This window comes from Podarcis gaigeae (assembly GCF_964106915.1).
Source record: "Podarcis gaigeae genome assembly, chromosome: 9".
In the NCBI taxonomy this organism is placed as follows: domain Eukaryota; kingdom Metazoa; phylum Chordata; class Lepidosauria; order Squamata; family Lacertidae; genus Podarcis; species Podarcis gaigeae.
The window spans coordinates 79870571-79897670 of record NC_139685.1 but is presented as its reverse complement, the minus strand read 5'-3'; the positions used below and the strand labels follow the sequence as shown (position 1 = coordinate 79897670).

Below are 27100 nucleotides of genomic sequence, written 5' to 3'. Positions count from 1 at the left end.
GGCCTGATCCTGCTGCTGGTGGTCTCTTCTCATGCTGTTCAATCCATACTCCATTGATGGGAGTCCATGTGGCAGAGGCAAGGGGAGGCCAGAACCCCCATCAGGGACCCTACAGAGCTGTGATCCCCTTTGCCCAAAGCTGGAAAGGGCCCAGAACTCAGAACAACTTATGGTGTGTGCAGAAGCCCCCAGATTCCCTCCAGGGCATCTTTGGCTCCTTGGAGATCCTGGGAATCTGCTGCCACGCCCCCACCCCCAGAGTAGGTGTCCCAGGCTGGGTGGACCAATGGTGTGAGCTGCGGGGAACCAGCTCCCTAAGCTATGCCAGCCTGCAGGCAGGGCCCTTCACCTTGTCCCTGCAGCCCATGCCAGCCTCGGGTGCTGAGTATCAAGGAAGATCCTTCCTTTCTCACCCCAGTCCCCCTGCACCCCTTTTGGGGATCAGGGAGGGCAAGGGCACGGGAGCGTTCGTTGGCACCAGCGCCGTGCCCGAGGACCAGGCGCAGAGCTGTTCCTTGCTCCTCCCCCCCCCCATCTCAAGAGCTGACTCTGAGAGGTGCGTTCTGTTTCCCCCGCAGAAAATGACGTCCCGCGTGACCCTGGCGAAGTCCCGGGCGGAGAGGTCGCGGCCGCCCACGGTGCCCATCCCCCAGGTGGAGATCGTCCCGGGGCGCCTGACGGAAGGAGACTGGTTCTCCCTGCTGGGCTTTGAGGAAGCCGAGGATCACGTGGGCGACATCCTGGCAGGGCTGATGGATCAGGTCCTGGAGGAGTGCTTCAAGGTCTATTTGGAGAGGCAGGTGAGTCGTTCTTTGGGTAAGGAGGCCGCTGTTCGGGGCCCAGGCTGCATGCCAGAATCCCTTCGGTTTCAGACTCCAGGCCCCTCACCATCTAGGAAAGAGAGGAGGGCTGAGCAGCATCAGGAACTCAGGTATATAAGCTAGCAGGCATTTGGGGGCAAGTCTTATTTTTCAAGTGATGGCCTGTGTGGTTGATTCTCTTCTGCTTTATTTCTCAGTGATGGCCCACTTTGTCCAGCTGGGTTCACCTTCGGAGAAGGCAGTATGGTTGCTGCTGTTTCTGTTCTTACCAGGTCATTCATATATATATATATATATATATGCTTTCGTAGATTTTCACGGGTACAGGAATGCAGGTTTTGGTGTCCTCGGGTGTCTTCCCGTGTAAAAGTTGGGGTGTCTAGGCGACGTTTCGACGAGGTCTCACTCGTCATCTTCAGGCTGGTGCTTTCGGCTTCTTGTTACTGGAACAGAGCGGGATCTCAATGTTTGAGTTCCTATAAATACTGTAGAGGGGGTGTGGTGTCTAGCCTCTGTTACGGGAAAAATCCGAGGGCTCTCTTGGACAAACAAGACACCGACCAGGGCAAGTCAGAGCAAAACAGCAGCCAGGAGGCTTGGTCTTTATTTAGGAAAAAGGGCTGTCGCGACAGGGCTCCCACCGTCCACGAGGTGAAACAAGATGGAAGCCCCGAACAAAGGATGACCCTAACTTTTATTAGTTGCTAATCCCCCAAACTACACCCCCGAAATTACATCATATTTACATCATGATTACATTGGAATTAGGAGGAGTCGAGGAGGGGCTTCGCAGGTAATCTGAGTGTCCTGACACCTGGCCAGAGCTTCCTCTCCCCTCCCATCATGAGTCAACCTGAAAAACAAAGGGAAAGGGCGAAGTTTCCTGCCCCCTGAGGGGAATCCGGTTACTGTCCTTTGTGAGAGTCCGTGCGGAATACACTGAGATATGCAAGTTATTGTATCCCCGATAGCCCTGTGTCTGGGCCCATCACGAGGGCTATCAAGGTTGTCCTGTCAGGGGGAAAAGGTCGCAGAGTACGTGACTGCTCGGTGAAGGGATTATGGCCACTCAGTCCCAAATCACCCCCCTTTGATAGTCCTTGTTACGTGTAGTGGAATAAAAGTGGTCCGATGGAAATCCGACGTACGGCTGATTTTTAGTAAATATAAAACGGTGAAAGACTTTGAAGTTTAAACCGACTCCAAGTTCAGGAAACAATGTAACAAGGTCTTGATTGGATCAGTCATGGTTGACTGAACTCGGAAACGTTGTATCAGTGAGGTGTCAAACAGGGACGCAGTGAATGCCGGCTGCAGTACCAGCGTAGCCGCCACCAGGGGCGCTGTTCGGTAATGGTGATTGGTTGATACGGCCGCTGGTTGACCTAGAGTTCAGGCGCCCGGTCTACTCTCAGTAAAATGGGGCGAAGCGGAGTGCTTATGGCGGACGGCTGTCAGTCTAGCGCTTCCTTATTTACGGAAGGCTTTTTTAAGGGATGACCCTCTAGAGGGACATCTCTCAGGTCAGAGAGGGGAGATGCGTGTAGGTCTGTGTGTGTGCTTATGCGGTACATGTGTAAATGAGGGGGGGGGGCGATTTCCGGTGACAGTTCCCCCCTTCGGAGATAAGATTGCGGAGGTTGGAAACCGTGCAATCCTTCTCTCCGCATGATCAATAAAAGTCTGACATGTCATACCTAGGATCCAGATTCCGGAAGTTCTTCAGGGGTCCCATTTCCATGGGAGTCGCTTGGGTTCTTGGGGCCGGCAGCCTGTGGGCCGCAGCTGATCGCGGGAGATGTGTCGGAAGGCAAGAGCCACACGTCTGACAGCACATCGGGAAGCAGTGGATTGCGCAGCAGGAGACAGCAACGCAAATGGTTACAGTTATGAGGATTAGGAGTCCGTTTCCTAGGAGTTGCTTTATCCATCCCGACCCAGGCAGCCAGCTCCACAACTGGGCATCTGACAGTCCTTCATGTTGGATGTCTTTAAGCCCTTCCGTCAGTTTATGAATGTTGTTAAGATGTCCAGTAATATTGAGGGTTTGGTCGGACACGTGTGTGCAGCATTCGGTTCCGACGAGAGCACAAACGCCTCCGGTCGAGGCAAGAACGTAGTCCAAAGCAAGACGGTTCTGTATCGCAGTCTGTCTGACCTCTGTCAACTCCGTCAGGATAGATTGAGTAGCCGCATTGGATTCCTCCATGAAATTTAATAGGATGTCCGTTAATTTAAGGATGTCAACGTGGTTGGAACCGGCTCCATATGCAGGAAAGAGAGCCCGGCCATAAGTTTCGCTATTGGCTGCTACATCAGAGAGTTGTGACAAGTCCTTTGCCCTCCTATTGCGCCTTCTTCCGGGAGGTAAATCCTGGGTGACCCGGACTCCGGGCAAGATCAGGCCGAGATAACATGTACCACGGGAGTGGGGGCTGGCCCATACATAGCCGCGGTGGCCACAGACCCAGAATAACCCTTGTAGGCATGAGTCTATGCGGCCGGTGAGAAAAGTGCGGAAGAAGCACTGGGTGACAGGGGAGGGACTCCAGGAGTTGGGTAAGGTCATAACGTGTTTCCATGCAGACATTAAGGTGGGGTGGATGGAGGGGTCGCCTTGGTGCCATAGGGTAATTTTGCCATTTAAAGTAATGTCAATAGTGTACTTACAGTTGCTCTCGCCGATGATTTTGTCGTTCCCGCTGAACTTCCGGCAAAGGTCGCCTGTAGTAGGTCCAGTTAGGTAGATGTACTGGTGGGTCAAGTTCACAGCAGTCAGGTTCCAGGACTGCACGTCAGCTGAGAGATGTTGTTGCAGGGTGAGAGGTACTCCTAGAAATGGTATGCCACTGTGAAGGTGTGCGGGAGCATTGGCACAGATCCAGCACTCCTTGGTTGTTGTTTGTTTTGCAATTTGAGAGATTAATTTCACATAGGTGTTGGAATGCCAAGTGGACAAAAAGTCATTATTGTTGGTGTTTTCAGATACTGACAGTTCCCCCCTTTGGCGAGGTGCGGTACCCGCGGGATGAAGGGGGTCTTGGCGGAGTAGGTAGGTGAGATTCGTGGTGAGACCTCCACACCTTTGGGGTCCGGTAGTGTCCCATTCTGCTGGAGGTGTAATTGAGTGGTGCCAACCTTCGAGGTACGCTTTCCCGTCCCAATCGGAGGCGAGTCCGATATCCCAGACGCAGCAGTACCTTCGGAGGCAGACTCCCTGTAGTATAGTTTTGCGGGGAGCGGAATCCACTCGTTGACAATGAAAGCCGTGAATTAGATGGTCTGTGGGGTGATTTTTGTCAGTATAGACTGATTCACCGCCACCATTGTCTAGAAGTGTCCAGTTAATAGTTTGTTCAGGGGTACCATCGGAAAAGAGTACATAGGAACCATTGAAGCAGTGGGCTCTATTCCAAGAGCCATCTTTGGTGAGGATGAGTTTGCCAAGCGGCGTGTAGGTGGGTGAGCGGATAAAAAGTTCCCAAGTTTGGTGAGTAGAGAGGACGGGTAGTATGGAATGTCGAAGGAGCAGACGGGTTTCGGGTAAGCAGAAGTCAAAATCCCCTAGGCGGTCTGGTGTCCCTGCCTTTACCATATCGACAATTCCAAAGTCTAGATATTTGTATTCCATTTGTAATCCGGGGCACGAGGGGTGAGAGCTTATGGATTGTTGAGAAAGGGCAGAGGTAATGAAAAGGACGAGGAAGGCGGGTATCGTGGTTGTCATGGCGATGGCAGGTTGAGCTGTCGAACGTAGGTGTCAGATGGAGCTGTTAGACGGAACTGTCTGATGGAGCTGTCAGATGGAGCTGTCAGATGGAGCTGTCAGATGGAGCTGTCAGACGGAGCTGTCAAATGGAGCTGTCAGATGGAGCTGTCAGATGGAGCTGTCAGATGGAGCTGTCAAATGGAGCTGTCAGATGGAGCTGTCAGACGGAGCTGTCAAATGGAGCTGTCAGATGGAGCTGTCAGATGGAGCTGTCAGATGGAGCTGTCAGATGGAGCTGTCAGACGGAGCTGTCAGATGGAGCTGTCAGATGGAGCTGTCAGATGGAGCTGTCAAATGGAGCTGTCAGATGGAGCTGTCAGACGGAGCTGTCAAATGGAGCTGTCAGACGGGGATGTTTGTTCTGCGTAGTTTGAGGCGAATTGGGGGTTGGTTGTTCTGGTCGGATGTTGTGGTTATCTCTGAAGTCCAATGGGTCTGTGTGGGTGGTTGATCAGGTCCGATCTGTTGGGCCCGATTCGTGCCCCGATCTGGTCCGGTCTGTTGGGCTCGATTCGTGCCCCGATCTGGTCCGGTCTGTTGGGCTCGATTCGTGCCCCGATCTGGTCCGGTCTGTTGGGCTCGATTCGTGCCCCGATCTGGTCCGGTCTGTTGGGCTCGATTCGTGCCCCGATCTGGTCCGGTCTGTTGGTCGTCTTCTGTATCTGTGTCGTCGTCTGCTGGCTGGCTTGGGACGCTGTAGGGTGAGTTGTCAGTGGTAGGTTCAGGTGGGGAAGCGGGTTTGCAGCGGGTGTGATGCAACCAGGCCGTCTTTTCAGCTACCTTAACGGAAGTTGGAGTGGTTAAAAGCACTTGGTAAGGACCTTCCCAGGTGGGCCGTAGGGGTATCTTATGGTAGGTTTTTGCCAGTATCCAGTCCCCTGGTTGGTATGGGTGGACATTTTCATCTAAAGGAATGTTTTGACTTGAGGCTGCATATTTGTGGATAAGAGTGAGTTGTTTTTGCAGCTGTATTACGTAGTTAGTCAATTCTGATTCGCCCACTTCTAATTCTGATGTGGGAAATTGGGTGTTGTATACTGGGGAAGGTCGTCCGAATAGTAATTCATAAGGGGATATTTTGAGGTTTCCGCGGGGACATGCTCTCAAATTATGCAGAACTAGTGGAAGGGCATTGACCCATTTGATGCCAGAGTCTTTGCAAAGTTTTCCCAGCTGTGTTTTAAGTTGCTGGTTCATTCTTTCGACCTGTCCAGAGGAAGGAGGATGGTATGGGGTATGTAATTTCCATTTGACTCCGAGGGCGCTGGCTACTTGCTGGATTATGTCTGACGTGAAATGTGAGCCTCTGTCACTGTCTATATGCCTAGGGACTCCGAAACGGGGTATGATTTCTTGTATTAAAATCTTTGCTACGATGTGTGCAGTTGTTTTGCGAGTAGGGAAGCATTCTACCCACCCCGTCAACTGATCAATGATTACCAAAGCATGTTTGTAACCTTGGCAGGGAGGTAAATCTATGAAATCTATTTGAAGGCTTTCGAATGGTACGAAAGCCCATGGTCTGGCCCCTGGTGGGCATCTGGCGGTATGCTTTGGATTAAAACTCTGACAAGTATGACAATTTTTGACAGCGGCTTTAGCGGCAAGGGCAAGACCCGGGGCGTACCAGCAGCGTTGTATTGTGTCGATAAGTTTCTCTCTCCCCCAGTGGGTACGTTGGTGTAGAACTCTTAGATGTTTAGGTACCCATAGCCTAGGCATTATGAGTCTTTTATCTGGGAAATACCAGACCCCATTTTGTAAGCGAGCTCCCTGTTCTTGCCATTTTTCAATTTCATCTGGGGTTGCGGTTTTGTACATTTCAGAGTAATTTATATCTGATAGGACTTGTGGTCCCTGGAACTCATTATCGGTAGAGAGGGGTTGAAGGGCGGCTTCCTGTGCTGTACTATCGGCGCGTCTGTTCCCTGTTGACACTGGGTCTTTGCCTTTTGTGTGTGCCTTGCAATGTACCACTGCAATTGCCTCAGGGAGATGGATAGAATTCATGAGACGTTGCACTAGGGATGCATGTGCAATTTGAGTGCCTGCAGTGGTCAAGAAACCCCTTTGTAACCAGATTTGTCCGGTAGCATGCACCAACCCAAAACAGTACTTCGAATCCGTGTAAATGGTGATGCGTTGTCCCGCCCCTAGTTCACAAGCTCTAATCAAAGCAATAAGTTCAGCCGCTTGTGCACTGTATTTGGGATGGACTGGTCGCGCTTCTAGGATTTCGCTATCGGTTACTATAGCATATCCACTCTTCCGTTCACCTCCCACAACCTTGGAGCTCCCGTCCGTATACAAAATGAGATCAGGCTCTGTTAGAGGGAGGTAATCGAGATCTTCCCGAGGTTTTTCCACATGGCGGACTATCTGGGAACAGTCATGGTGTGGGGTGCCATCATCGGGAAGAGGCAGGAGGGTTGCAGGATTCAGTGAATTGACTCTTTTTATAGTGACATTAGATGGGCTGAGGAGAATGGCCTCATATCGATTTAAACGTTGTATTGTAAAGCGTTGACACCCTTGCAAGCTAAGGAGGGTTGCAACGGCATGTGGAACGTTAACTGTTAGATCATGTCCCAGGACAGTTTCTTGTGCCTTTTCTAGGAGTAGGGCTGCGGCTGCTACGGCCCTAAGGCATCCTACGTTTCCTAATACGGTCGTGTCTAGTTGAAGGCTGTAATAAGCGACAGGTCTATTCCTCCCTTGGAAGGGTTGTGTAAGGACGCCTGAAGCTACTCCTTTATTCTCGTGTACGAATAAGGAAAAGGGTAGTCTATAATCCGGAAGTCCAAGGGCAGGAGAGGACCGCAGCTCTTTCTTAATAGATTCAAAGGCTTCAAGCGCCTCCGCAGACCACTGTAGTTGATCTGGGGCATTGTCGTGTGTCATTGCTGTGAGGGGGCGGGTGAATTCCCCGTAGCGCGGAATCCATGCTCGGCAGAATCCACTCATTCCAATGAAACCCCGGAGTTGCCTTTTTGTTTTTGGTAAGGGTAATTTGGTTATAGCCTCAATTCGGTCCGTGGTTAGTGCTCGAGTGCCCTCTCCTAAGATGTGGCCAAGATATTTCACTTCCCTTTTGCAGTATTGTACCTTTTTTGGGGATACTTTGTGTCCCTTTTGTGCTAATATATTTAGGAGAGTTATAGTGTCGTTCTTGCAAGATTCTAGGTTCCGAGAACAGAGTAAAATATCATCAACATAAAGTCTGAGAGCTGAGCCCCCCGGTAGAGTCACGTCCGATAAGTCTTGGTGTAATATTGATGAAAAAATCGCTGGGGATTCTACATATCCTTGGGGCAGTCGGGTCCACGTTAACTGCCCTGTCTGCCAGGTGAAGGCAAATAGGAATTGGCTTTCTGGGTCTACAGGAATGCTGAAGAAAGCGGAGCATAGGTCTATGACAGAATACACCACAGTTCCTTCCGGAATGGTGCTTAGGAGGTGGTGTGGGTTAGCAACTACTGCGTGGCGGGGGATGACGAAAGAATTAACGAGTCTGAGATCCTGGACCAGCCGCCATTTGACGGGGTTTGTGTTAGGTTTTTTTGACGGGAAGAAGAGGGGTGTTGCAGGGAGAGGCGCATGGTATTAAAACTCCCATTCTCAGGAATTCATCAATCATTGGGGTCAGTCCGTCTATTGCGTCTGGAGGAAGGGGATATTGCTTTGTGCAAGGGAAAGGTAGATCCTTTCTGTAGTTAATTTTGACTGGGACTGCGGACCTTAAGAGCCCCACGGAGGTTGACTCGGTTCCCCATAAAGAAGGGGAGACATTGTCTAACAATTCGGGCGGAAGATCAATTGTGGTGTTGCGGGCTTCCTGTAAGACTCCTTGGAAACTAAAGATGGATTCATTCGGCATATGTAGATAAATCCCTTCTTGGCCACATTGTATGGTGGCGTTTAATTTACAGAGCAGATCCCTCCCCAATAGGTTGACGGGGCTAGAAGTCAACAAGAAAGTATGTTTAACGGATAGCGGTCCAACAGAAACCTTCGCAGGTCGGGAAAGGGGACAGTTTCGAGGGATTCCATCCAGTCCCATTACGGTTCTGGTGTCTTCCCCGGGGGTCAGATGGCTATTTGTGAGGGTGGAGTAGGTAGCCCCCGTATCTAAAAGACAATCGTAGGACTGTCCATCGATTTGCATTGTGCAAATTGGGTCGGAAGATGACAGTTGTAAAACGGGACAGAGAAAGGAGAAGGAGGCGGGATCTGCTTCTAATTGTCAATGTGATTGATACTCGTCCATCACCATCTCATGAGCTGGACTAGTGTTGCGATTTGCCGATTTGAAGGGATTTATAGGGTTTTGAGTGGGGTTCCTAGATCTTGGTTGTGGAAGTGGTGGACCCTCCCGATGTGGCGGCTGAGTCGTAGGTGGAATATATCCATATGAGGGGTCTGATTCTCTGGACCTGGGGTAGCTAGAGTCTCGATAATTTGTTCTGTACGTTTTTTGGTCTCTGTATTCTGGTCTTCCAGTGTCAGTCAGGAGGGGGCAAAATCTCCTTACATGTCCTATTTCCTCGCATTTATAGCAAATGCGGTTGTCCCGGGGGTCAGGTCCTCTTTGTTTACTTTTGTCCTTGTACGGGGAAACCCCTCCCGCATAAGCTAAAACTCGCGGCGAGTCGGGTTTCTGATCTTTCTTTCTCCGCTCGTCCCTAGAATTAAAGACTGACTTGGCGATGGAAAGGATTTCGGTTATAGTCTTTCCGTCGTACCCCAGGTGAGAGTTTAGGGCTTTCCTTATATCCGCCGTTGCCTGGTCTTTGAAGAAGCCTTTGACTATGACCTCATGCTGGGGACTTTCCGGGTCTATCCCACCCCAGGTCTTGATAGCAGAGACTAGACGGGAGTAATAATCGGACGGGTGTTCTTCTGGCCCTTGAAGGACGGCCTGGACCTTTGTCCAGTTCACGGTTCGCTGACCCGCAGCTTTTATTCCATCTAAGATGGCCTTTTTGAAAATTTTCAAACCCCACATGCCATTGTCAGTGTTGTAGTCCCAGTCTGGATCATTAAGTATCGTCTGGGCGGTTAGTGGGGTCATCGAGGCGGGGCGATTTGGTTGATAGCCTTCTCGCGTTAGAGCCTCCCCCGCTTTTGCCAATATTTCTCGCTTCTCTGCTTCATTAAAAAGGGCCCCAAGCAACATATGAACATCTGCCCAAGTAGGATTGTGAGTAGAGAAAATGGTGGCCACCTGGCGGTGGCATTTGTCGGGGTCGTCTCTTAAGGAGGGCATCTTGTCGGACCAATTCATCAAGTCCGAGGTAAGGAAGGGCTGATGAGTAAAGACCATGCGTGGTGGGTCTCCTGCCCTGGCTGGAGGTATAGGTAACGCACGCAGAGGGAAAGCACCTTCTATTTCTCCATTCTGCAGATTATCCCTGTTTCTAGTTCTGCTGGAGACAGGTCCCTCTCTTTCTCCGTTTAGAAGTTGTCCATTTAGGAGGGGTCCCAGTTCTAAGCCTACTTGGTCTTCTCCCGCGGTGGGAGTACTTGAGGAAGGGTTAAGTGGTGAGACACCCGGTATGTTTTGAAAAGAGGCAGCAGCGGGTGGGTCCACTACGCGTTGTCCTAGTCCCATACCTTGGGAAGGGGTAACGGCAGTTGGATCTGTTGCGTTCTCCCTCGGTCCCGCGCCCCCTCCACCGGATCCTGTCCTGTCTCCTGCCCCGGGTCCTGGCAATCGGGGAGTTTGTGGTTCGGGGTAGTAGAATGGGACGAGGGTCCTATCCAATTGTTCCTCCTGGGCTCTAATCTCGTCATATGGAGGGGGTCTAGTTGGTTTCAGGACTGCCATCTGATGGGCAATTTGCGCTTGTTGCCGTTGAAATAATTCACGGGCTTCAACGAAGACATTTAGGTAATATACTTGTTGGGGTTTCTCGTCAACCAAATAAGACTTAAGTGCTTGCATTTTTATGAGATTAAAGGAACCATGAGGCGGCCATTGGGAGGATGGTTCCAGGTGGTGGGTAAAAGCGACCCACGAGATGTTACAGAGATCTCTCAGTTTGGACTTTGAGAGTCCCTTTCTCCCTCTCAGTTCCTTCCAGTTGAGAAGGACAAATTGCAGAGGGGTATCGGAGTCCTTCCCGGAGCAAAAAGGCTTCATAGAAGCCTTATCGCTAGGAGGAGTCCAGTCAGAGTGTTGAGAAACGGTGGCTCCCATTGCTCTCTTCTATGGAAATGGGGTTCGCTAGCGATGTATACTACAGAGGGAAAATAGACAGACAAGGGGACACACGCACACACACACGAAGAGGGAAATAGGAAAAAAATAGTATATATTTTTTTTCTCAGTTTTTTTTTTTAGGTACCTCAGCTTATTCCTATTGATTTTAATCCTTTCTACCATTAACTGTAACTGACTTATCATCTATACTTTAAAACATCAGCCTTGAACTCACGGGTCCTTCTCTCTACCCGATTTATAAACACAACTCCTGAATTTCCACTGCAGTACTACTTACACAACTGGTCCTAGTGTGGGGTCCCAATTTGTGAGCCACCCCTTCTACCCTCCACGACAGCCTCCTACCTAGTCTTTGAGACTAAATTCAGAACCCCTACTGGACGCTTGCGCAGTGCAATGCCAGATCAAGGTCCGAGAAAAACGATAGTTTGGAAAGGAAACAAACGACCTTGCGTTCTCACGTACCCGGGTCATCCCTAACAAAGGTCGCCAGGCAGGAGGGGCGGCTTCGTTTGCATTTTAGGCAAGAAAGGAGAGAGTGAGAGAGAGAAAAGGCTTGGATGGACCCCTCTGGACGACTCCGAAAGAGGGACGTCAGAGAAAACAGTAAAGAGCCACGCTTTCCCGGACTTAATGCCAAGACGGAAAACGGGGGAGAAAAGGGATAGAGAGATTAAGACGTTCCTGGACGACCCCGAGAGGGAACGTCGGAAAACAGTAAAAGTACCACAATTTCCCCGGTTATGTCCCGCGTAAGAAATTGGGGGGAGAGAAGGGAAAGGATTTGACGTTCCTGGACGACCCCGAGAGGGAACGTCAGACAGTAAAGTTCCGCGACCTCCCTGGCCACTTTCCGAAAGGGGAGAATCGGGGGAGAAAAGAATAGAGGTAAGACGTTCCTGGCCGACCCCGAGAGGGAACGTCAGAAATGAAAGAAGGAAAGTCTGGCTGTCGTGAGGACGCTGCTTCTCCACCCGCCTCCCAATGTGTTTTACTTCAAACCATACTCACGTTCGAAGATGTCCCCCGCAGATCCCGGGATCCTTTTTCTTTTTTTTAGCCGGCTTTTACCTCGCCTTTGCTCTCCCTGGTCGGGCTTCTGGTGACGGTTGATTACCGCCCGCAAAGAGGAGGCAGGGAGAGGAAAAAAGGATCCCTGGGCTAAGGTTGCCCAGTGGCGCCCGATCCCCTCTATCTCCCCTCTCACCTCTGCAGGAGAACCAAGGGTCCCTTCGTGGTCGCCAAAACTGTTACGGGAAAAATCCGAGGGCTCTCTTGGACAAACAAGACACCGACCAGGGCAAGTCAGAGCAAAACAGCAGCCAGGAGGCTTGGTCTTTATTTAGGAAAAAGGGCTGTCGCGACAGGGCTCCCACCGTCCACGAGGTGAAACAAGATGGAAGCCCCGAACAAAGGATGACCCTAACTTTTATTAGTTGCTAATCCCCCAAACTACACCCCCGAAATTACATCATATTTACATCATGATTACATTGGAATTAGGAGGAGTCGAGGAGGGGCTTCGCAGGTAATCTGAGTGTCCTGACACCTGGCCAGAGCTTCCTCTCCCCTCCCATCATGAGTCAACCTGAAAAACAAAGGGAAAGGGCGAAGTTTCCTGCCCCCTGAGGGGAATCCGGTTACTGTCCTTTGTGAGAGTCCGTGCGGAATACACTGAGATATGCAAGTTATTGTATCCCCGATAGCCCTGTGTCTGGGCCCATCACGAGGGCTATCAAGGTTGTCCTGTCAGGGGGAAAAGGTCGCAGAGTACGTGACTGCTCGGTGAAGGGATTATGGCCACTCAGTCCCAAATCACCCCCCTTTGATAGTCCTTGTTACGTGTAGTGGAATAAAAGTGGTCCGATGGAAATCCGACGTACGGCTGATTTTTAGTAAATATAAAACGGTGAAAGACTTTGAAGTTTAAACCGACTCCAAGTTCAGGAAACAATGTAACAAGGTCTTGATTGGATCAGTCATGGTTGACTGAACTCGGAAACGTTGTATCAGTGAGGTGTCAAACAGGGACGCAGTGAATGCCGGCTGCAGTACCAGCGTAGCCGCCACCAGGGGCGCTGTTCGGTAATGGTGATTGGTTGATACGGCCGCTGGTTGACCTAGAGTTCAGGCGCCCGGTCTACTCTCAGTAAAATGGGGCGAAGCGGAGTGCTTATGGCGGACGGCTGTCAGTCTAGCGCTTCCTTATTTACGGAAGGCTTTTTTAAGGGATGACCCTCTAGAGGGACATCTCTCAGGTCAGAGAGGGGAGATGCGTGTAGGTCTGTGTGTGTGCTTATGCGGTACATGTGTAAATGAGGGGGGGGGGCGATTTCCGGTGACACCTCCAATGTTCTGGGCAGAGAGGAAGTTCCCAGGCTAGTGTGCCTTTTCTTCTTTTGTTCCTTAATTACTTGAGAGATACCTTGAGTGATTTCTTGAGTGATATCCTGAGTACCACTTAGGTGGGTCATTAGGTGTGGATTAGTTGCTAAAGTCTTTGTGTCTTGACCTCTTGAACTTTGTGAAGAGTTTTCCTGAGAAGATGGCTGTATTGCACTTAGTTGTGCTTTGGCTTGGCTTCGTGTATAGGGGCGAGCTGTGGTTTTGTGGCTTGTGTCAGCCAGATCTGTGTAGGGATTGCAGGGGGGTGCAGCATCCGGAGGTGCCACCATGGATTGGCTACTGGATGGTGTCAGTAATTCATCTGTGGAGAGGGTCTGGGTTTGGGTCTGGTGTGGTTGATTGGTGTTGGCGTTCTGTGTGCCTCTGGATCTGGTGTCAGTTTTTGTGGAGAGGGCTAATTTCCAGATGTCTGGCAAGCGGGATGTGTCGTCACGCTTGTTCATGTTGTGAGGGTGTTTCTCTATCTCGATGGCTTCCATGATTATTCTCTTGTGGTGATGTTCCGTGTTAAAGAGCAATTTGGAATCTGCAAAATTAATTTCGTGTCCTGTTTCTTTCATGTGTTGGAAAAGAGAGGAAGTTTTTTCTTCTTTTTTGACGGCATTCTTGTGTTCTGCGATACGTGCATTTATTCGTCTGTTTGTTTGTCCAATGTACGTGGCTGGGCAGACTTTGCAGGGTATTTCATAGATCCCTTGGTTTTCCAACTGGATTTTATCCTTGGGGTTTCTGAGGATATTGGCTATTTTTTGGTTGGTGCAAAAGGCTGTTTTGATATTGTGTTTATGGAGGATTTTGCTAATTTTATCTGTAGTGCCCTTGATATAAGGAAGGAGGGCCATGCCATTGTTTTCTTCTGTGTCTTGGTTTTTGGGGGGTGTTTCCTTTTGGATTAGCTTCGTAATCCTGTTTTGCTGGTATCCATTGGCAATTAACACATTTGAGAGATTCTGTAACTCAGTTGTCAAGTGGTCTTTGTCAGCCAGGCGTTTGGTTCTGGAGATGAGAGTCTTGGCTACGGAGTTTATTTGTGCAGGGTGGTGGTGTGATTGTGCATGTAAGTAGCGGTTGGTGTGTGTTTTTTTCTGGTAGATAGTGTGTCCTAGGGAGCCATCAGGTTTTTTGTAGATTAGGACGTCAAGGAAGGGAAGTTGGTTGTTGGCTTCTATTTCCATAGTGAATTGTATTTTGGGGTGTAAGTTGTTGAGATGTGTGAGGAAGCTATCCAGTTTTTCCTTCCCGTGTGGCCAAATTACAAAGGTGTCGTCAACATATCTGAGCTAAGAATCATCCCCAGAGAAAAATCATCCAGATGCCCCAAACTCTACGGCCTCCCCAAGATACACAAAGAAGGAACACCACTCAGACCAATAGTCAGCTCCATAGGCTCACCTCTACAAAATCTCGCTAAATTTCTCGCCAAGCAACTTCAGCCCTATGCAGAATCCATCTCTTCACACGTACCAAACTCCTTCCAGTTCATAGAAACAATAAAGAAGCAAAACCTACATCCTAATGACCTACTTGTGAGCTTCGATGTTGTATCTCTCTTCACACAAGTGCCCATTAATGAAGCCTTGACAGCTATTCAAAACAAATACAATCCCCCCGAATACATCTTGGACCTGACCAACCACTGCCTAACCAACACGTACTTCATCCACAATGGACAAAGATACAAACAGATAGAAGGAGCACCTATGGGATCACCCCTCTCACCGGTCATCGCAAACCTGTACATGGAACACTTTGAAACCAATGCTTTAGACAAGTCAGAACACAAACCCAAACTTTGGCTCAGATATGTTGACGACACCTTTGTAATTTGGCCACACGGGAAGGAAAAACTGGATAGCTTCCTCACACATCTCAACAACTTACACCCCAAAATACAATTCACTATGGAAATAGAAGCCAACAACCAACTTCCCTTCCTTGACGTCCTAATCTACAAAAAACCTGATGGCTCCCTAGGACACACTATCTACCAGAAAAAAGACACACACCAACCGCTACTTACATGCACAATCACACCACCACCCTGCACAAATAAACTCCGTAGCCAAGACTCTCATCTCCAGAACCAAACGCCTGGCTGACAAAGACCACTTGACAACTGAGTTACAGAATCTCTCAAATGTGTTAATTGCCAATGGATACCAGCAAAACAGGATTACGAAGCTAATCCAAAAGGAAACACCCCCCAAAAACCAAGACACAGAAGAAAACAATGGCATGGCCCTCCTTCCTTATATCAAGGGCACTACAGATAAAATTAGCAAAATCCTCCATAAACACAATATCAAAACAGCCTTTTGCACCAACCAAAAAATAGCCAATATCCTCAGAAACCCCAAGGATAAAATCCAGTTGGAAAACCAAGGGATCTATGAAATACCCTGCAAAGTCTGCCCAGCCACGTACATTGGACAAACAAACAGACGAATAAATGCACGTATCGCAGAACACAAGAATGCCGTCAAAAAAGAAGAAAAAACTTCCTCTCTTTTCCAACACATGAAAGAAACAGGACACGAAATTAATTTTGCAGATTCCAAATTGCTCTTTAACACGGAACATCACCACAAGAGAATAATCATGGAAGCCATCGAGATAGAGAAACACCCTCACAACATGAACAAGCGTGACGACACATCCCGCTTGCCAGACATCTGGAAATTAGCCCTCCCCACAAAAACTGACACCAGATCCAGAGGCACACAGAACGCCAACACCAATCAACCACACCAGACCCAAACCCAGACCCTCTCCACAGATGAATTACTGACACCATCCAGTAGCCAATCCATGGTGGCACCTCCGGATGCTGCACCCCCCTGCAATCCCTACACAGATCTGGCTGACACAAGCCACAAAACCACAGCTCGCCCCTATACACGAAGCCAAGCCAAAGCACAACTAAGTGCAATACAGCCATCTTCTCAGGAAAACTCTTCACAAAGTTCAAGAGGTCAAGACACAAAGACTTTAGCAACTAATCCACACCTAATGACCCACCTAAGTGGTACTCAGGATATCACTCAAGAAATCACTCAAGGTATCTCTCAAGTAATTAAGGAACAAAAGAAGAAAAGGCACACTAGCCTGGGAACTTCCTCTCTGCCCAGAACATTGGAGGCTAGACACCACACCCCCTCTACAGTATTTATAGGAACTCAAACATTGAGATCCCGCTCTGTTCCAGTAACAAGAAGCCGAAAGCACCAGCCTGAAGATGACGAGTGAGACCTCGTCGAAACGTCGCCTAGACACCCCAACTTTTACACGGGAAGACACCCGAGGACACCAAAACCTGCATTCCTGTACCCGTGAAAATCTACGAAAGCACATATATATATATATATATATATATATATATATATATATATATATAGTTTCAATGCCATTTGCATTTTTATTTTTATATTTATTTATTTATACCCTGCCCTCCCCAGCCAGAGCCAGCCTCAGGGCAGATAACACCAGTAAAATTACAGTAAAAACATAATAGGGGGGGAAACCCAATTTAAAATACAGGTTAAAATGCAATTTAAAATGCAGCCTCATTTTAAAAGTAGCCCATAGATCAAAACCGTAAGGGGAGGGAAACATAAGGGTCAGACTGAGTCCAAACCAAAGGCCGGGCAGAACAGCTCTGTCTTGCAGGCCCTGTGGAAAGATGTCAAGTCCCGCAGGGCCCTGGTCTCTTGAGACAGAGCGTTCCACCAGATCAGGGCCAGTACTGAAAGGCCCTGGCCCTAGTTGAGACCAGTCTAACCACCTTGTGACCTGGGACCTCCAAAATGTTGTCATTTGTGGACCATAAGGTCCTCCGCAGGGCATACCAGGAGAGGCGGTCCCGTAGGTACGTGGGTCCTGGGCCACATAGAGCTTTAAAGGTCAAAACCATCACCTTAAACATGACCCTGTACTCTACCAGGAGCTTCCTTATGATTATCACTCTATGCTTTTAGCTTTTTCTCTCACTTTCTCTTTATGCCACCCTGAAAAACAGAAGATAAATATAAAGATAAATGGATGGTCACCTGTCATGTGTGATCTGGTGGAGATTCCTGCATTGCAAGGGGTTGAACTAAATGTCCGCATGACTCGGGGTCCCTTCCAATTCCACCATTCTGTGATTCTATCAAGAATAAGAATAATTGGCACCTAACACAGCATCTTAAAAAGCAGAGAGATCACCTTACCAACAAAGGTCCGTATAGTTAAAGCCATGGTTTTCCCAGTAGTGATGTATGGAAGTGAGAGCTGGACCATCAAGAAGGCTGATCGCCGAAGAATGGATGCTTTTGAATTCTGGTGCTGGAGGAGACTCTTGAGAGTCCCATGGACTGCAAGAAGATCCAACCTCTCCATTCTGAAGGAAATCAGCCCTGAGTGCTCACTGGAAGGACAGATCCTGAAGCTGAGGCTCCAAAACTTGGGCCACCTCATGAGAAGAGAAGACTCCCTGGAAAAGACCCTGATGCTGGGAAAGATGGAGGGCGCAAGGAGAAGGGGACAACGGAAGACGAGATGGTGGGACAGTGTCCTACAAACATGAGTCTGACCAAACTGTGGGAGGCAGTGGAAGACAGGAGGGCCTGGCGTGCTCTGGTCCGGGGGTCACGAAGAGGTGGACATGACTAAATGACTAAACAACAACAATATGTTTCGTTTCTTAGCCCCGCTGTTGCAAACAGCTTGGAATCAGAGAACTGCAGAGTTGGAAGGTCCCCCGAGGGCCATCTAGTCCAGCCCGCTGCAATGCAGGGATCCCAGCATTTTTTGCAGGCACCGAAAGGGATAGGCTGAAGGTGTCCATCCCGTATCAAGGAGCCTGACGGCCTGGCCTTTTGAAAGAGGCCAACCGGGTGTGCATGTGCCACGGGTGCAAATCTCGCCCCTCAGCCTAAGCTTCCTGCCTGCCCCTCTGACTCTGATGCTCAGAGCTGGGCTGTTTGTGGGAGAGCGCAGTGTGGGGGTGTGTTTCTCTTTCTCTCCTTGGGGTTTCCAGACCGGCTGGGGGGGGTGAGGTCGTGAGCCTTGAAGGGGACCCTGCCAGCCTCTCCCCCCCTCCTGCTCACCCTCCGCTCTGCCCCCTCCCCAGTGCATCCCCTACGTCATCACCCAGGCCCGGGACGCCATGCTCCAGATCATCGAGTGGCGCTTCCTGGTGCGAGACGAGGGCGAGGCCGGGGTGCCCGCGGAGCCCACCTGGCAGGAGGACGAGGAGCCAGTTGCCGGCATCACCGACTCCTGGGCCCAGGGCTCTGTGCCTGTGCTGCAAGCCATGCCGCGCCCGGAGGAGCCAGAGGTAGGAGGGCAGTGAGGCTGGCACACCGGCCAGGCTGGCGAGGGATGGCATCGTCCTGCTGGGGCTGATGAATTCAAGATCCTTCCAATAACGCTTTGGGGGGGGGTCCAGAGAAGGGCTGGGTGGAGCAGGGGCCCCAGAGGACAGATCCTGCCAGGAGGGCAGAAGGGACAGGGGGTGCTTGGCTCGCAGAGAAGGCTTCAGCTGGGTGGTATATCAATATATTGTCCAAAACCATATCATGACCTCCGTTTCATCATTTTTGACCTACACCTTGGTTCCCGAACGCCACAGACCCAGAAGTGACTGTTCCGGTTTGCAAACGTTCTTTGGAACCCAAACGTCCGACGGGGCTTCCGCGGCTTCCGATTGGCTGCAGGAGCTTTCTGCAGCCAATCGGAAGCTGTGCCTTGGTTTCTGAACGTTAAATGGACTTCTGGAACGGATTCCGTTCGACTTCCGAGGTACAACTGTATTGCAAATCATGCTGCATGTGCGCTACCCAAAAATCACAGTGCAGGAAATAGCATGAATCCAGCCAGAGCCTGTGCGTAGCTCCATCCTTGTGTCAGACATTGTGATAGATCAGTATATTGCAGTGTTCAGCTGGTGATATAATTGAAAACCAATTTTGCCCCTCCCTAGCTCACGATGGGCTTAGTTCCTAGCAGGTTGAAGGTCTCCCTGGGATATTGCGGCAAATGTGGCGTGGCAGCATCATGCTGCAGCTTCCCTGCTGCTCTCGTGAGGTGTTGCGTCCTCCAGGGACGGCCGGAGCTCCGTGGCGGAGCTGAAGGCTTCGGGTTCAGGCCCCAGGGGCAGCATCTCTGGTTAGGGCTGGGAGAGACTCCCTGCCAAATACTGCGCAAGATGGACTCAGTATCCCTGGCCTGGAAGCCACAGTTCCTCCTGCCCTGGAGGCTGGTGTAGTTGACTGCCAAGGTCCCAGCAGAATGACTTCATTTCAGAGAGGAAGTGAGCGGGTGGCCTTGGCTGTAAAAGAGCCGCAAGTCACCTTGTTCACCTCCTCCTGGACCGACAGCGTTCTGGCAGTGGCACAAGCCTTGAAAATCCCTCCCCGTTTGGCACAGCCCTCCAGCAAAGTTCACGCTTTGCCCTTTCACCTGAACTGCCCCCATCCCTCTGCAGTTTTGCAGTTTGCCAACCCCGGACAGAGCAGTCAGGTTGGGAAGGTCCCCTGCCTGGCCCCCCGGAGAGCCTCTTGCCTAGAAATATGGGACCAATGTCTCCCCCACAAACACCGGGATTTGTCTCTTCTTCACTACGAGGACTTGGAATAGGAGCTTGTAGTAGTAGTAATAATAATAATAATAATAATAATAATAATTTATTATTTATACCCCGCCCATCTGGCTGGGTTTCCCCAGACACTCTGGACGGCTTCCAACAGAATATTAAAATACAATCGTCTATTAAACATTAAAAGTTCCCCTAAACAGGGCTGCCTTCAGATGTATTCTAAAAGTCTGGTACAGGGGTGCCTCGCAAGACGAAATGAATTCGTTCCGCAAGTTTTTTCTTCTTGCAAGTTTTTCGTCTTGCGAAGCACGGTTTCCCATAGGAATGTATTGAAAATCAATCAATGCGTTCCTATGGAGACCGTCCGGGGACAGAGGGGAAGCGCCGCGCGCCTTCCCCTCTGTCCCTGGAGATTGCGGGGCTGGCAACATCTTCTCCCTGCCGCCCCTTGCTTCAAAAGAGGTCCTGCGCTTCCCCACTATCCCCGGAGCTTGCGGGGCAAGCTTCGTTTTGCGAAGCAAGCCCATAGGGAAATGCGTCTTGCGAAGCGGCTAAGAAAACGAAAAACTCCTTCGTCTAGCGAGTTTTTCGTCTTCCGAGGCGTTCGTCTTGCGAGGTACCACTGTAGTTGTTTTTCTCTTTGACATCTGGTGGGAGGGCGTTCCACAGGGCGGGCGGCACCACCGAGAAGGTCCTCTGCCAGGTTCCCTGTAACTTGGCTTCTCACAGAGAGGGAACCGGCAGAAGGCCCTCGGGAGAGGGACCCCAGTGTCCGGGCAGATGTCTTGATTCTGCTCTTCAAACCCCCAGTTTTGGGGCTAACCTTAGAGTCATAGAACCAGAGTTGAAAGAGTTCCCTGAGAGTCATCAAGTTCAGCCCCCTGCAGTGCAGGAATCTCGGCTCTGGCATCCCTGACCGATGGCCACCTGACCTCGGCTTAAAACCCCAAGGCAGGAAAGCCCACCATCTCCCAAGGGAGACTGTTTAACTATCAAAACAGCTCTGCTACCATAGCAGCAAAGCCTAGTCTTTCAAAACATTGCAAAAAAAACCCCCAACCCCATGATTTTTTTTATTTTATGTTGTAAAATGTCCTGTTGTTTCTCGAGGAAGGGTGGTGTATACAATTAATAAATAATAATGATATTATAACCAGTCAGCTTCTCCCACCCAGTCCAGCAGGCTGGCTTCTAGCCCCTTGGCTTGTGTTCTTAAATGTTTTTAATCGGTTTTTCAAAAGGAACATGAGACAACAGCACCCCTTAGTAAGCAACTTCCCCTCCTCACCCAATTTCCCCAAATCAGAGGGTCCTATGGAGAAGCATTTTTCCAAGGTTCAAATGCAACTCTGGTGGATGCCATTGTAATGGACATAGTGCCCTGTCTCTATGAAACTGTCTCTTCCCAGCTTAAGGCTTTAACTTCCTTGGTCCGTCTCCCTGAAAGCTTTTTTCTCCAATGCGACCTTTGCGAGTGTTCCAGAGATTTCCAGTTTGGGCCAACAAGTTCTCGGGCGTTTCCTGAAAGAAGAGCGATCGGTGCTTCTTATCTCAGATGGACATTGTCATTTTTAAAGGTCGCTAACAATGTTCAAGGGATGCGGGTGGCGCTGTGGTCTAAACCACAGAACCTAGGGCTTGCCGATCAGAAGGTCAGCGGTTCGAATCCCCACGATGGGGTGAGCTCCTGTTGTTCGGTCCCAGCTCCTGCCAACCTAGCAGTTTGAGAGCACACTAGTGCAAGTAGATAAATAGGTACCGCTCTGGCGGGAAGGTAAACAGCGTTTCCGTGCGCTGCTCTGGTTTGCCAGAAGCGGCTTAGTCATGCTTGCCACATGACCTGGAAGCTGTCGGCAGACAAATGCCAGCCCCCTCGGCCTATAGAGCAAGATAAGCACGCAATCCCAGAGTTGTCCGCGAATGGAACTAACGGTCAGGGGTACCTTTACCTAACAATGTTCAAATTTTGGGGTGCTGATCTTCTGGTCCGTCGGCTGACCTGGCCAACGTCTCTCCTCCAGGTTCCCAGACTCCCAGAGGAAGTTCCTCAACTCCTGGAGGAGTCCCCCGTTGCCAAAGAGGAGCCCGCAGGGCCCTCCGATCTTGCTGCTCAGGGCTTCCCCCAGGGGACCCCCAGGTGGGAGGCAGAGAAGCTGGCCCAGGAGTCCTTGAAGGAGGTGCGGCCCACCAGGTCCCGCAGCAGCAAGGCGGTGCTGAAGTCCGGAACCCACCTGGTGTCCATCGCCCCCCTGCCGTCTCCCCTACCGCCCTGCAAGAGCAGGCTGGGCCCCCAGGCCTACTACGGGCCCCTGCAGGCGTCCCGGCTGAGCGACATCGTGAAGCCGCTGGCCGGCTCAGAGAAGGAGCTGCTCCTGCGCCAGCTCTCCCAGATGCCCGTGGAGGAGGCCTCGCGCCCGTGCCTCCTGCCGCTCTCCTGCAGCAACCTGCTGCGCATCCAGCTGGGTCGCCCGCCCAACACCCGGGATGTCTTCTACGACCAGGCGGGCAACATCACCGCCGCGCCACGCCTGGAGCCAGCCAGCCTGCCCAAGCGCTGGGTCAAGCCCTCAGCCGAGGTGGTGGACCCGGAGGTGGAGTCGCAGCAGCAGGAGGCCCTGAAGACCGTCTCGGGGCGCAGAGCCCCCAAGCTGCCCAGGGGCCCGGCCAAGAAGGGCAGCGCCCACGGCGAAAGACTGCTGGGCGTGCGGAGGAGCCTGGCGGAGAAAGCTGCCCAACCTCCCAGCCCGGCCGGAGGGGTCCTGCAGCCCACCAGCTTCGTCTTTGTCAAGCCCAATTTGCTGACCCAGACGGTGCCGCTGGCCACGGGGGTGACCCTCCGGTGTATGGGTGGCGTCCGGGAGAAGGTCCCTCCCCACACGCACCAGGAGGAGGCCAAGGAGGGGGCGGGGAACCTCCACCCCATGTGCCTTCGGGTGCCAACCCCCAGCCGGCAGCACATCCTCCAGCAGCCCAAGCCTCTGCCCCGCTTGCGCCCGGGAGCCGCCCTCTGATCGGCACAGCCCTGCCCTCCCTGACCCCCCCCATGCACCCCTTTGATCTCCTTGTATGTTAATAAACGGAGAGGTTTTTGGAGCCTGGTTTCTCTCGTTGTCTGCCTCACGACTGCAACACCTCCGGAACTGCCTCTCCCCGTCGGAAGCAAGCCAGACCCTGCCCTCTGAGGCCCTTCTTTGTGTGACTCCACCAGGAGGTCCGGAGGGTGGCCCCACGAGAACGGGGCCTTTTCGGAGGTGGCTCCCCGCTTGTGGGATGCACTCGCCAGGGATGTTCACCTGGCGCCTTCGCTACATATCCTCAGGAGCCAGGCAAAAATGTTCCTCTTCAACCAGCCTTGGGCTGTTACACTGTGACCTTTTAATGTGCCTTCAGGGTTGGGGTGGTGGTCATTGTTTTTTAATTATTTTGTTCCGCATTTTGTGGTTTCCCGTTGCAAACTGGCCTGTGGTCTTTGGATGGAGGGTGGTTTATAAATTTAATAAATAACAATTGTTGGCTGCCGCAGGTTCTCCGGGTAGCAGCCAAATCCAACCCCCCCCCCCCCAGCAGACCGTTGTGTGTTTAATTTGCAAAAGGGAGTGGCTCTGGGGCCCAGGCCTGCCTGGAAACCTTATGCTCTGGCCCAGAAGCCCTGCCTCCAGTCCCAGGTGTGCTCCGGGGGCTACTTTGCAGAGAGAAATACTTTGCATGTGCTCAGAGGCACCAGTGCTTTCCTGGAGCACCAGGGCTATCCTTCCGGCCTGGTTGCCTCCACAGATTGAGGCAAGGGCGGAAGGGGGGGGACCCCAAGACACAAGCAGGCCTAGTTGGGTTTCAGCCAAGAGCTTTCCTAGCCGGTGGGGTGGCTCCTCCCTTGAGGCACAGAGGGCAGGAACAGAGTTTTTTGGGAGAGGAGGGGGTGCTGGCTGGCTGGCTGGCTGGCTGGGGTGAAAGCTCCTTCATGGGGGGCCCCTCATGAATCCTTCATTCATTCATTGAGGGCAGGTGGCTTGTTCACTGAGTTGAGAAGAGGCCATTTGCGCAGTAGATAATCTAGGGCCTGCCAGGTTGAGCTGATGGCAGCTCTGGAGGGCAGCCCATGGACCACCCCCCATTCAGAGCTTTGTCCCTTAAGAACTGGCCCATCAGATCGTAGCAGGTTCTGACCCATCGTGGGTGTCCTTATTCGAGGAGAGAAGCCTCACCCCATGAATGGGATGGAGTATGCGGAAGGAAGAGAATCTTCCTCCATCTCGCTCCTTGCATGAGAACAGTCATGGTGTTTAGGTGCAAGGTTGGCGCTGTGGGTTAAACCACAGAGCCTAGGGCTTGCCAATCAGAAGGTCGGCAGTTCGAATCCCCGCGACGGGGTGAGCTCCCTTTGCTCAGTCCCTGCTCCTGCCCACCTAGCAGTTCAAAAGCACGTCAAAGTGCAAGTAGATCAATAGGTACCACTCCAGTGGGAAGGTAAATGGCGTTTCCGTGCGCTGCTCTGGTTCGCCAGAAGCGGGTCAGTCCTGCTGGCCACATGACCCGTAAGCTGTACGCCGGCTCCCTCGGCCAATAAAGCAAGATGAGCGCCGCAACCCCAGAGTCGGCCATGACTGGACCTAATGGTCAGGGGTCCCTTTACCTTTACCAGCTTGAGCCTGTTTGGCCACGCCTCTCCTAGAAGGTGCAAGAGAAGAAGGAAGAATGAAGGAAGTGCAGAATGTCAAAGTGATTTCAGCTTTTCTTGCAAAGCTCATTCCTGGTGCCAGCTTTGTGATCGCTGTAAAAACCTGTTGGCTCAATTGGTCAGTCGGTTCAGAAGAGAGTCCTGCTGGTGGGAATTTCTCCAACTCAATGGCCTTGTCTTGAGAAACAGTCCTGGGCAGAACTTTCCCCTAACTGCATCGCAAAGGTTGGGTTTTCTTCCACAGTTTTGGTGTCAGAAGTGGTCCCCATTCAGGACCTCAGCGAACCACCGGCTGCCTCCTTTCCCGTAATCGTAGGGAGAAGGATTGGTTTTCTTCCACGGTGGTGAATTTGAAGCAGGGCACTCAGGGTGGATCAGTTGAACCATCTTCGTGTCATTTTCTGCGTCAGCCGATTGGGATTCTTATTGATTGATTTGTTTCATAAAATTTATACACCATTTGATTGTAAAAAGGAAAAGAAAACTGAGTGGTTTACAAAAATAATAAAATTAATGGTAAAAAAAATGGCTGCTTAAAACATGCAAAAAATGAAAACCAGCAATAATTTTAAAAAAGAAAAGAAACCAGCATTCTAGATATCTGGGTCAGGTTGTCTAAAAATAAAAATGTTTTTTGCAGGCAGCTTAAAAGGACGGGGAAGGTGCCTGCCTGCTGAGGCCCTGATACCTGCAGCAGGGAAGGAGCCATGGAGGCAGGAGCAAAGGGGAAATCCGTTTTGCAAGCCAGGACTAAGGTCTTACCAGGCTGATGAAGCAAGGAGTCCAGCGATTCCCTTGCAATTCCCAGAGAGATAAAGGTTTCTGTCTTATGTGGGTCAACCCATATGATTCATGCAAGAAATGGGGAAGGTGCAGCAGCCCCCATCCAATTCCATGTGGATAAAAGGTGCAGTGTGAGCCAGGGTTAGTTCCTTGCGGGGTGGGGGGGGGGAGGCTCTTAATGAGAGGGTCCTCCTCCTCCTCCTCCTCCTCCTCCTCCTCCTCCTCCTCCTGCTCTGTGCTCCCCTTTGCCCATCTGAAGGCTACACAACTCTTCTGCCTTGGATTTGTAAATAAGAATTTTACTACTACCACTTGCATTTTACTACATGGGCTGGAAGGACATTTTGTCCTTTAGTGTTTTGCTTTCCCATTACATACTGTGTATTACCATTCTTAATTGGTTTCTCAGGTTTAACTTTCATCCTATGCAAATCCTTGCTGCCTGCCAATGCACCATACAAATGAAAGCTTTAAAGAACAGTAATCTACCTGTCACTGAGCTGCAATTCCCAGCGCACTTAACAAACTCCCAGTGTGGTCTATACGCAGGATCTCGTTTGTCCTATTTCCTAGAAGTTACTTTATTTTCTAGAGCTGGGGGGTGGGCAGCGAGGCGGACAAGTTTGCTGACCGTACCAATTCCAAGTATTGGGATGGAGATAGTTTGTTAAGGGGGGTGTGGGTATCTCTCTCAAGTTATGCCGCCTACACTGATCTCATGATCTGCAGGAACAAACCGTGCCATAATGTCCAGATTAGAATCATAGAATTGTATAGTTGGAAGGGTCCCAGGGCTTATCAAGTCCCAACTGCCTGCATTGCAGAAATATTACACACACATACACATAAAATTTCTGGATGCTGTTTGACTCCACTCCAGCTCCACCAAGCCCCCACCATGTGCAAACACACATTCCTCTATTTAAAAAGATAGACTTTTGAAAGAAAGAAAGAAAGAAAGAAAGAAAGAAAGAAAGAAAGAAAGAAAGAAAGGACTTTTCTTAAAAAGAAAAGTCGAGTGATGCTGAAGTCCCCTGCCTTCCCTCATAAGGATGTTTCTCAAAATGCTACTCCTGCATGGGTTGGGGGGGCGCTGATCTGGCACACCCCACATCTATGCGAAAATAAAGACTTCCTGAGCATTAACAACCCGGGCTCAAAACGGGTGAAAATTGGGCATTGGTTCCCGATGCCCAGCGAAGCCTTCTCTCTGAGGGGAGGACTTGCTAGGGTGCGGGTGTGTTTTGCCCCCTGGAGGCAGAGGCGGCACTCAGCAACAAGCCAGGATTGTTCGTGGGACGCCCAGAAGTGGCCAGACCATCCGAGGCAGAGGCTGAAAGAGCAGGAGACTCCATCTCAGAGTTCTTGGGTTCAAGCTCCAAGCTGAGCAAAAGATTCCCTTGCAGGGGGTTCGCCTGGATGACCCTCGTGGTCCCTTCCAACATTGGACTGATCCGGCAGCCTGGCTCTTAATTTGCTCCTGTCCAGGCTGTCCAGATATGGTTTTCCCAGGAGTGATGCATGGAAGTGAGAGCTGGACCACAAAGAAGGCTGATCGCCGAAGAATGGATGCTTTTGAATTCTGGTGCTGGAGGAGACTCTTGAGGGTCCCATGGGCTGCAAGAAGATCCAACCTCTCCATACTGAAGGAAATCAGCCCTGAGTGCTCACTGGAAGGACAGATCCTGAAGCTGAGGCTCCAAGACTTTGGCCACCTTATGAGAAGAGAAGACTCCCTGGAAAAGACCCTGATGTTGGGAAAGATGGAGGGCACAAGGAGAAGGGGACGACAGAGGACGAGATGGTTGGACAGTGTTCTCGAAGCTACCAGCATGAGTTTGACCAA

General features: G+C 50.9%; 1 protein-coding gene across 4 annotated transcripts in view; it reads left to right on the top strand.

The window, feature by feature from the left end:
• Positions 1-22889, top strand: part of LOC310852997 (uncharacterized protein C2orf81 homolog) — a gene marked incomplete at its 5' end in the record, with an annotated part of 28338 nt that extends 5449 nt beyond the window's left edge. For all 4 annotated transcript variants that reach the window (XM_083757113.1, XM_083757112.1, XM_083757115.1 and 1 more), the window contains 3 exons: positions 579-800; positions 18330-18536; positions 21818-22889. In XM_083757113.1, coding sequence (XP_083613239.1) covers positions 579-800; positions 18330-18536; positions 21818-22807 — 1419 coding nt within the window. In that variant the 3' untranslated portion in view covers positions 22808-22889. The remainder of the gene's footprint in view (positions 1-578; positions 801-18329; positions 18537-21817) is intronic.
• Positions 22890-27100: the final 4211 nt, after the last annotated feature.